This window comes from Cebus imitator, unplaced genomic scaffold (genome assembly GCF_001604975.1).
Source record: "Cebus imitator isolate Cc_AM_T3 unplaced genomic scaffold, Cebus_imitator-1.0 Scaffold24, whole genome shotgun sequence".
Lineage (NCBI taxonomy): Eukaryota > Metazoa > Chordata > Mammalia > Primates > Cebidae > Cebus > Cebus imitator.
The window spans coordinates 9,740,882-9,752,027 of NW_016107339.1; the positions used below are offsets into that span (position 1 = coordinate 9,740,882).

The 11,146-nt window shown below is 39.3% G+C and overlaps 1 protein-coding gene across 3 annotated transcripts in view; it reads left to right on the plus strand.

Annotated features, from left to right (window-relative positions):
• Positions 1 to 11,146, plus strand: part of STK38 (serine/threonine kinase 38) — a 51,742-nt gene that overhangs the window by 36,156 nt on the left and 4,440 nt on the right. For all 3 annotated transcript variants that reach the window (XM_017522597.2, XM_017522598.2, XM_037736245.1), the window contains 3 exons: positions 1,676 to 1,778; positions 2,632 to 2,693; positions 9,792 to 9,909. In XM_017522597.2, coding sequence (XP_017378086.1) covers positions 1,676 to 1,778; positions 2,632 to 2,693; positions 9,792 to 9,909 — 283 coding nt within the window. The remainder of the gene's footprint in view (positions 1 to 1,675; positions 1,779 to 2,631; positions 2,694 to 9,791; positions 9,910 to 11,146) is intronic.

The window sequence follows — 11,146 nt, forward strand, 5'->3', positions numbered from 1 at the left end:
CAGATAGAGGCACCAGTGACCACAGAGGCTTCTGGCTAGCAAAACGACACCCCAAGGATCCTGTCACAGTAGTATTTATCAAGGAGTATGCAATAATATTTATTCCCTTTGTCTTTGAAACAGTTTACTCCTGGAATTTATTCCAATGGAATGAGGAGGAAAAGCGATATGAACAATTTTGAAAAATTTACTCTTCATTTAATAACCATTTATTGGCCGGGCGCGGTGGCTCACGCTTGTAATCCCAGCACTTTGGGAGGCCGAGGCGGGTGGATCACGAGGTCAAGAGATCGAGACCATCCTGGTCCACATGGTGAAACCCCGTCTCTACTAAAAATACAAAAATTAGCTGGGCATGGTGGCGCACGCCTGTAGTCCCAGCTACTCGGGAGGCTGAGGCAGGAGAATTGCTTGAACCCAGGAGGCGGAGGTTGCGGTGAGCCGAGATCGTGCCATTGCACTCCAGCCTGGGTAACAAGAGCGAAACTCTGTCTCAAAAAAAAAAAACAAACAAAAAAAAAACAAAACCCATTTATTAAGGTCTATCTGAGTCATGCCTGGTTATGGCTTGAAATACAGATCTGTCAGAGGGCACTGCTAATCCATGGCATATGAGAGCTAAGAATTGAAAATGGAATGTACGTCCAGTATTAGGGGGTTAGTGAGGTAAACAATGAAGTGTCAAGTTAATTCAACATTATGTAGACTTTCAAAGTGGTGATTTTGGTTGGGTATGGTGGGGCATGCCAATAATCTCAACTTTAGGAGGCTGGAGTGGGAGGATCGCTTGACCCCAGGAGTTTGAAGACCAGCCTGGGCAACATAGGGAAATCCTGTATCTCCAAAAAAAAAAAAAAATTAATTGGGTGTGTTGGCACACACCTGAGGTCTCAGCTACTCAGGAAGCTGAGGTGGGAGGATCACTTGAGCCTGGGAGGTCGAGGCTGCAGTGAGCCATGATCGTGCCACTGTACTCCAGCCTGGGCGACACAGCAAGACCATGTCTCCAGGAAAAAAAAAAAAAAAGGTTAATTTTGAAGATCATATAGAAACAGAGAGGAATATTTGAGTTAAAGAAGTAGTAAAATAGGCCTGGCGCGGTGGCTCACGCTTGTAATCCTAGCACTTTGGGAGGCCGAGATTGGCATATCACAAGGTCAGGAGATTAAGACCATCCTGGCCAACATGGTGAAACCCTGTATCTACTAAAAATGTAAAAATTAGCTGGGTGTGGTGGCACACGCCTGTGGTTCCAGCTACTCGGGAGGCTGAGGCAGAACAATCACTTGAACCCAGGAGGCGGAGGTTGCAGGGAGCCGAGCTTACGCCACTGCACTCCAGCCTGGCAACAGAGGGAGACTCTGTCTCAAAAAAAAAATAAAGAAATAGTAGTAAAATTATCTTTAGATGCTATGGAGGGGTCAACTATGTTTCAAATCAGTATTTGGATAAAACCAAAGATGATGATATGCAGAAAGGAAAATAGTTTTACTAGTATAATAGGATTTGGGATGTTTTAAAAAATTTTTATATGCAATTACATGACTTTTCCTGCAATAAAAAGCAGCGTATTTTGACTGTAGAACTATAACGGATACTGGAAGGAGCAGAAGTTAATGTTCTGTTCTACTTCCAAGGATACTCATCCATCTATCACCTTGTTTCTCCCCCATAGGGCCATGTGAAACTTTCTGACTTTGGTCTTTGCACAGGACTGAAAAAAGCACACAGGACAGAATTTTATAGGAATCTGAACCACAGCCTCCCCAGTGATTTCAGTAAGTGGTAACAATTAAGTTAGCCTTTTCGTTTTAACTGGACCTAGAAGAGCTGTTTCCCTGATAACCAAATTATGCAGGACAGATAGGAGATTCTCACAGCATGAGTATGTAGAGAATAAAAATACCTTCCCCGGTTTGCCTGTGATTTGTGTTGTCTGGTGAGGCAAAATGAATGAGTGCCACCAAGTGTGTGAAGGCAGATATTGAAAGGGGTCTTCTTTAGAGGTCTACTGGGAAGGTCACTGGGGATGAGTATGGGACAGGCAAGCAGAAGTAGTAGAGGAAAAACTCCTGGGACCAGCTTCAAGCTAGATTTGTCTTGGGTGCTTCTTTCCTTCATGACAGAAAGAAGTTTATGACAGTCACTTCACTTGAGCACTATGAAATCGTTGACAACTATATAGTAAAATTACAGCTCATCCTAGAAAAGCTTACGTCAAATTGTGTATCATAAGTTCATATGTCCCTGATTATATAACAGTTACTACAACTTGGAAAATTGATGGTAATTTTGAGAAATTGTGACTGTTTTAGGTCCACTTTAGGACCTTGCTTCTAGTTGAAACCGAATTCTCTGTAATTCTGATTAAGTCCTGTATCCTCTCTGGCCACTTGATTCACATGGGAGTGTCTTTTACAACTCTGTGTGAGTCTTTAAGTTAATGCTTTATAGCCTCTGATTTGAGCTTATTGTAAACTTACTAGGATATGTTTCATCTGGAGCTTTTGATGTATGAGTAGAAAAGAAGCAAGACTTTAGGGTCTCATATGACTTGAAAGAGCCTACTAAAAAAAGTAGTAAATATTTTGGTTTCAACTTTTGACTGCAGCTTGTATTCTCTACTTTCAGCATTCCAGAACATGAATTCCAAAAGGAAAGCAGAAACCTGGAAAAGAAATAGACGTCAGCTAGTAAGTAATATCTGTGGCTTCTGAAATGCTGCAAACCAAGTATGAATAAGTTCAAAAGATACACAGATAAATTTGCATTTGACAAATACTTGCAACATGTCCCTTGCTTTTAAGATTACCTAAATAGAGTGCTGTTGTTAGGTTGGTATCACCAAGAGGAATCTTTTGAAGGAGGACAGGTAATATTAGGTTGTTTTGATTGTGACATTTTCAGTGGATGACCTCATTCTGACCTCTTATCTTGGTAACAATAACTTTACTTCCTGTCCCACCTTTTCTCTATTTTTATAGTGGTAAAGAAGTTATATTTAAGCTGGAGATTTCTCAAAACTAAGTACAAATACCTATCTAGAGTTTTCAGGCATCAGTTCTCAACCTTTTAAAAAATTTTGATCCACTTTGGCAAGGGCAAGTCCTCAGTTCATTTGCCTCATAGTTTCTCACTTTGTGATGTAAGAAAGACTCCTCAGTTCATTTGCCTCACAGTTTCTCACTTTGGGATGTAAAAAAGAACTTATTTATACAGATAGGAGATAAATATAAGGAGAATGCTTATTACTTAATTTGTATGCATTTGACTCTAGGCCTATATAAAATTATGTCCTACAGGCTGAAAAATAAGAAACACTGTGTTTACCTTGATAGTATGTTGGAAGTTATTTAAATAGTACAAATTTACCAGTGAAATACTGCTGTCTAGGCAGAATTTATTTTTTTACTAATAGCTGATTAATTGGTTCATGTTTGAAGTATAGTGTACATGTTCCAGTGTCCAGTTACTGGAAAGTTATTGGCCAGATAATAGAAATGTGTATCACTACATTCCTAGGCTTGCTAGAAACTCATGGCAAATGAAATTGATGATGGTAGAGCCAAACTAACATTTGGTCATTAGAAAGCAGAATAGCAGCAGTGGGAAACTGACTAACTTGGAATGATGGTTATGCACATATATTATCTAGAAATGATAGCACTTCTGTTTGTCGATATATACAGTAGTAACTCGGCAAGTTTACCAAATACTGTGTTTCAGTCAGAATTCCTAGTAAAATACTGATTTACAGTTCTCTGGAGTACCTTTAATAACACTCTTACTAGTTTACTAATAAGTGGATGTCAGTTACATGTGAAAATGGAAGCCTGTGGGATGATTTAAGAAAGAGTCAAAGGAAAGGCTTTGCATTCGTTTCGATTGATTTGAAGCCCACCTGTCAGTGGGGCCGCAGACAGCATTTACTTGAGGACTTAAGTTTAGTACAGTTAGCCACAAAACAGTCTCCTTTCCTTGGGGACTCTGCTACTCTTTAAACGTCTACATTCTGTATGTGGTTGAAAAACGGCTTATGTATCTTGTTGAGGATTAGGGAGTATCAGGAACAAATTTGGTCTCTCCATAGAGAAGTAGTTTTTAACCTTGGCTGCACAACAAAATCACTTGGGGAACTTCAGAACATATTAATGTCCAGGTCCCACTCACAGAGATTATGATTCAGTTGGTCTGGGATGTTGTCTGGGTATCTGATTTTTAAAAGACTCTGAGTGATTCTACTGTGCAGTGAATGTTGAGATCCTCAACTGAAGAGGTTATGTCTTAAATAGTAGCTCCTGCATTGTTGGGAAACTAATATTTATCTATATTTTGGAAACTAATAAAAGGTAAGGAATCAGTGATTTTTCTTTTCTTTCTTTTTCATTTTTATTATTTTTTTTTTTTGAGGCAGGCCAATGTTTAACCTTTAGCTACTGTGCTAACACGTATTTTGGGGATAAAGCTTAAGTACCTTGAATTGTCCCTTATTTTCCAAGACAAACTTTGTCTTTATCATATCCATTTCTATATACAGTAGAAATGGGAAAGTGTAAATTAAGGTCATCTTCGTATTATTTCTTTTCATAACGTGAAGAAAATGAAGCCACCTCTCAGTCTTCTAAATGTTAATTAACTGTGTTACTTTAACCTTTTGTTAGTGAGCCCATTCGGCTAGTACCAAGCTCAAGATTGATATTTGTTAATGCTTAATAAAAGTTTACTGCTCTAGGTTAAGCCTAACATATGTATTTGCTCCCCAGCCTATTACTTTTTAGTCCACTGGAAATCACTAAAGAAGTAGATGCTTTAGTTTCATTCCTTGGCTGCTTAAATCATATTGTAATGTTTTAAATTGTTACTTGGTCCTGGATAACCCCCAGTAACTGATTAATATGAGTCAGCTTAAAGTTAATAAATCACAGATGTAAAAGGTAGTAGATAGATAGGCATCCCATCTTGGTCAGTTTATTTTTTCTAGGGTAGAATTTACAGAAGTGATTAGGTAGGAAATTAAATTGCTTTATTTCTCCTAAAACTCTGACACAAAATCATAAGGTTAGAACATACATAGTTGAAATGGTTATTAACAACCAACAGAGCTATTCTAGATTGCAGCTTTCATTGACATGTGAAATACCCAGACAACAAAAGGAAAAACTAGAGTACAGATTTATGAGATTGGAGATGGAGGACACTGTGGTGTGGAAAACAACAAAGGTTTTGGAAGGGGGTAGTCCTTAGATTGGAAAGGCCACACCTGGTACAGATGGTGTGGCAAACAAGTCTGGTAAAATGCGAGTGAGCTTCTATGGCAGACTCTAGTTTCTGGAGTAAGAGCAATACTTCTACCTTTATAGGTTTGAGCCTGCTGTTTGCTATATTTTATAATACTAAGAGTTTTTTTTTTAATGCATTGATATCTTGAAGGCGTTCTTTTCCTCTGGCAGTAGACCTCTGGTTTAATAATGGAAGTCTTTGAACAAATAAGATTTGCTTAGATTTACATTCACCTTTAGTAGTGTAAACCTGATCTCTAAATTAAAGGATGTTTGTAGTTTCTTAATGATTAGAATGAAAATTCCTGGAGAGGGCCCAATCCACATTTCAGTCTTTAAAGCTTAAAGACAAAAGACAACACTGGTATTTGTGTTAATTAATATCAACATTTAAATATATATATTAAATATATGTACATATATTTACATACATATATGCTTATCTATATGGAAAAAATGGACCCCTACCTTACAGTATATGCAAAAGGCAATTCTAGATGGAAAATTAAACTTAAGAAATTTTTTTTTTTTTTTTTTTTTTTTTTTGAGATGGAGTTTCACTGTTGTTACCCAGGCTGGAGTGCAATGGCGCGATCTCGGCTCACCGCAACCTCCGCCTCCTGGGTTCAGGCAATTCTCCTGCCCCAGCCTCCTGAGTCGCTGGGATTACAGGCACGCGCCACCATGCCCAGCTAATTTTTTGTAGTTTTAGTAGAGACGGGGTTTCACCATGTTGACCAGGATGGTCTCGATCTCTTGACCTCGTGATCCACCCGCCTCGACCTCCCAAAGTGCTGGGATTACAGGCTTGAGCCACCGCGCCCGGCCAACTTAAGAAATTTTAAAGAAAATACAGGGCAATATTTTTATGACCTCAGAGAAAAGAAGGATTTCTTAAAATACAAGAAGTACAGCTCATGAAGGAAAAAGTTGGTTTATTTTATTACTTTAAGAAAAAAAAAAAAAACCTTCTGTATATCAAAAGACATAAAGAAATGAAAAGACAAGCTACAGGGTAAAGCTACTTTGGAATTACCTTTCAGAATTTATGTGTACACCCTATAGTGCTGCAATTCTACTCCTAGTCATAGGCCCTGGAGAAACTGCACATATGCAGAAGAATATTTATTGCATTTTCATAATAGCATAACACTGGGAATAACCCAGTGTCCATCCACAGGAAAACAGTTACCTTCCGGAATAGAATATTTTACAGTAGTAAAAAGAATTGAACTGTAGCTATGTGTGACAGTGTGAATCAATTTTAGAAGCATAAAGTTGAGAGGAAGAACCTAATAGCAGAAGACTGTATATACAATGGTACCATTTTAATAAAGCTCAAAAATAAGTAAGATCTCATTTAGAGATAGTTGGCAAAATTCTTTTGAAAAGCAGGAGTGACAAAACATGAAATTCAGCAAAGTGGTTAAGAAGAGAGGCAGGAGAGATGGGGAGGAGTACACGTTTAGCTTTAATAATGTTTGTATTACTTGGTTCCTCAGTTGGACTCATAAGTATTCATTTTCATTGTTATGCATTATAATTTGATAATGTATGTAATTAACTCATGTATGTATGTGACATATTTACTTTTGGTAACAAATGCTGCTTCATTAAAAAAATCACAATAAAAATCACAAGCCTCAAACTGGGAGAAGATATTTGCAATATATAAATATCTTAAACGGATTAATGTCCTGAATTCATAAAGGATTCCTATGAGTCAATAAGAAAAAAGACAACACAGCTTAAAAAACATGGACAAAGGATCTGAACAGGAATTCACAGTAAAAACCTGGATGGCTAATTAAAATATGAATATGTGCTCAGCACTAGTTGAAATCAAGGAAATGTAAGTTAAAATACGATCCCAGCCATGCTGGCACATCCCTACAGTCCCAGCTACTCAGGAGGCTGAGGCAGGAGAATCCCTAATCCCTTGAGGCCAGGATTTCAAAGCTGCAGTGAGTACTCCAGCCTGGGTGACAGAGCAAGACCCCATGTCTTAAAAAGAAAAAAAAGAGATCCCATTTCATATTCATCAGATTAGTAAAAATTAAAAAAAAAAAAAAAAATCCTACAAAGCCAAGTCTTGGTAAGATATGGAGCACCAGAACCTTATCCCCACTGGGATTGGTTTAAATAGGACTAACTACTTTGGAGGACATGGAAGATACAAGTTGAGATGGTTGTAACCCGAGACTCAGCAATACTAGTTCTAGTTTATACTCTAGAGAAATGCTTGCACAGTGCCCAAGAAGGTATTACAGTAATGTTTATTCAGGTGTTACTTGTCACAGTGAAACACTGGAAGCAATTTAACTGTCCATTACAGAAGAATGGCTAAAAACTATTGTGATTTATTTATATTACAGTATAGCATACAGCAGAGAAATTAGTGAACTAGAGCTACATGAATAAATCTCAAAACTAATGTTAAGAAAAACAAGGCCAGGTGCGGTGGCACATGCCTGTAATCCCAGCACTTTTGGAGACTGAGTCAGGCAGATCACTTGAGGTCAGGAGTTCATGACCAGCCTGACTAACATGGTGAAACCCTATCTCTACTAAAAATACAAAAATTATCCAGGCGTGATGGTAGGTGCCTGTAGTAGTCCTAGCTATACAGGAGGAAGAGGCATGGTAATCGCTTGAACCTGGGGGGTGGAGGTTGCAGTTAGCTGAGATCATGCCACCGCACTCCAGTCTGGGCAACAGAGCTAGACTCTGTCTCAAAACAACAAAAAAAGGAAAACAAGTTGTAGCGTTGAAGAATAATATTAGCAGTATAGTATGAAACCCTTTATTAAACGTTTAAATATTAAAGTAGTGCTGTGTTATTTATGAGCATATGTATATAAGAACAGCATGGTAACTTCAGGGTAGTTTTTACTCCAGTAGGAGAAGGAGGGAGGGAATATACAGGGCAGTGCTTTGTTTCTATATTTTGTTTATTTTAAAAAGACAAATGGGCCAGATGCGGTGGCCCATGCCTATAATCCCAGCACTTTTGGAGGCCGAGGCAGGCAGATCACAAGGTTAGGAGTTCAAGACCAGCCTGGACAAGATGGTGAAACCCCATCTCTACTAAAAATACAAAAATTAGCCAGGCATGGTGGTGGGTGCCTGAAATCCCAGCTACTCAGGAGGCTGAGACAGGAGAATTGCTTGAACCTGGGAGGTGGAGGTTTCAGTGAGCTGAGATCGTGGCACTGCAATGGGTGACAGAGCAAGACTCTGTCTCAAAAAAAAAAAAAAGGAAAAGACAAACGATCTAAGTATGGCAAATTGTGAATATCTTTATTATGGGTAATGGGTCTGTATTATATTGTCTGTTCCTTTTTTCTGTGTGTTTGTAACATTTCATAATACATGTTTTAAAAGACAATACAGCTGTAACTTAAAAAATTACATATTTGAAGCACCTAGATTAGAGCCTTACACATGGTAAGCCCTCAAATGTTAAGCACATTAGGAGGCTTTGATTATACTTTCTCATTTTGCAGTCCTGGTATGTTAGAGTAGAATACTGGAATGCAGAAAATGTTTCTTTTGGTCAGGTATGGTGGCTCACACCTATAATCCCAGCACTTTGGGAAGCTGAGGTGGGAGGATCACTTGAGCCCAGGAGTTAAAGACCAGCCTGGGCAAGATGGCAAAACACCATCTCTACAAAAAAATTTTAAAAGTTAGCCAGGTGTGGTGGCGGTGCACCTATGCTGGTGGCTGAGGTGTGAGGATCTCTTGAGCCTAGGAGTTTGAGGTGAGCTATGATTGTGTCACTGCACTCCAGCCTGGGACACAAAAGGAGATCCCCCCCCATCTCTTAGAAAAAGAAAACCTTCCTCCAAGTACTATTTACAAAAACAATTAAGTTTGGTAAATACATATTTATAAACATTTAACTTACATGAAAATTTTAGCATTTTATCAAAGCATCCCTTTATGATTGTGTCAAATCAAAGAATATGTATCATGAAAAAGAGGGATGGCTTGGAGTAAGATATTTAATTTCTAAACTGGGCTCTACCACTTAACTAGTTCTAGGGTCTTGGGTAAAGCCATCTTGAGCATCAGATTATATCTGCAAAGTTAGGCTAATAAGGTCCTCCTTGGAAAAGTTTTGTCAGGATTAAATAGACTCATGTATATGAGGTAATATATATTATATATGTATATATTACATGAGTATATATGTTAAGAAGCACAGAGCCTGGTACTTAATGGGTACTCAGAAAATTTATAATACTAGTTATGACAGAGATGCCTTCAGCCTAGTGACTCAGGCTTTGGATATAGTTAAGAAGGGTCTCCCACCTCATTAACAAAGCATTATTGTTCATTTTGGAAAGTGCTTTGGAAAATTGAGCTTGGCATTAAGCTACTGGGCAGTCCTGCCTATTTGGTTTGGGGGTAGCTCCAGGTGGTACTCACAGCCTTTGGTTTCTAGAACAGAACTCTGGGCACCATCCTGCCTGGCTGGGCCTCCCTGATGTGTGGTCCATGTTTCAGGCCTTCTCCACAGTAGGCACTCCTGACTACATTGCTCCTGAGGTGTTCATGCAGACCGGGTACAACAAGCTCTGTGATTGGTGGTCGCTTGGGGTGATCATGTATGAGATGCTCATCGGTAAGTTGCATGGTTTCAGAGGACTTTTTTGTGCATCCATGACAGATTTCTACATTGATACCAGCCTCTGTTTCAATTGGCAGTGATCTAAATGCTTTCCCCCCTTGTCGTTCAAAGTGAATTGTTTTGGACAGATGACAACTCTCAGTCAGATGTATCCCACTGCATTCTTGGCCTTACTAGCATCCTGCAATTGCTTTGCTGATCATTTTTTATGTTTTTCTTTCTCTTATACCTTCATCTTCTCCATCTAGAAGCTCTTTTAGTCACTAGCATTTATTAAACATCCGTTGTATGCAGAGCAATTTAACTGGGCATTGCCTCACTCACTCTTCTAATTTGCTGCCCCCTTCCTCTGTTAAAGCCTTCAAATCATGGGACCCTCTGGCTTCTCTCCCTCTTACTGTATTGGTGTGTATCTCTGTATTTATGGGATGCATCTGTGGGGTTGGTCACATGCCAGTGAGCACTAGGAGATTAAGTATATCCTTGGTGGTCCCGAGTGAGCTTGTCTGGCTGCATTGTCTTCAGGAACATGGGAAGGATGCCTGTGGAGGTGGGCGGACACCGTGTGGAAAGCAGATGGGGTGATAGGGTGTGTGCGTGTTTGTCTTCTTGCCTGTAGTTCTCAAAAAGAGGCATGGTGATCACTTTTTAAATCTTTGCTTTTTTCTTATTCAAGTTATTTGATACTTTACCCATATAAGGATATTTCTGGAATGATATTGTTTCATCCTTTCATTTCTTCTTTGAGCATGGTGATTCCCACACCTGCAACTCTATTTATGTCCTCCTTTCTTTTCCCAGCTCCACCTATTAGCTGACTTCCTGGTGGTACCAGAGGCACGATTTCACTTTGGGCCTAGGAGTTTGGGGGAAAATGAAAAATAGGTTTAGATATTTTCTGGGATAAGTGGAAATCCTGCCTGTGTCATGAAGGGATGGATGGCCATACAGAGTAATCCAGTAGTCATTAAAGACATACAGAATTGGGCCGGGCACAGTGGCTTATGCCTGTAATCCCAGCACTTTGGGAGGTTGAGGCAGTATGATCGCTTGAACCCAGGAGTTCAAAATGAGCCTGGTCAACATAGCGAGATACTTTCTTTACAAAAGAAAAATTTAAAATTAGCAGGCATGGTGGTGCTCATCAGTAGTCCCACCTACTGGGGAGGCTGAGGCAGGAAGATCACTTGAGCCCAGGAATTGAAAGCTGCAGTGAACCATGATTGTGCCA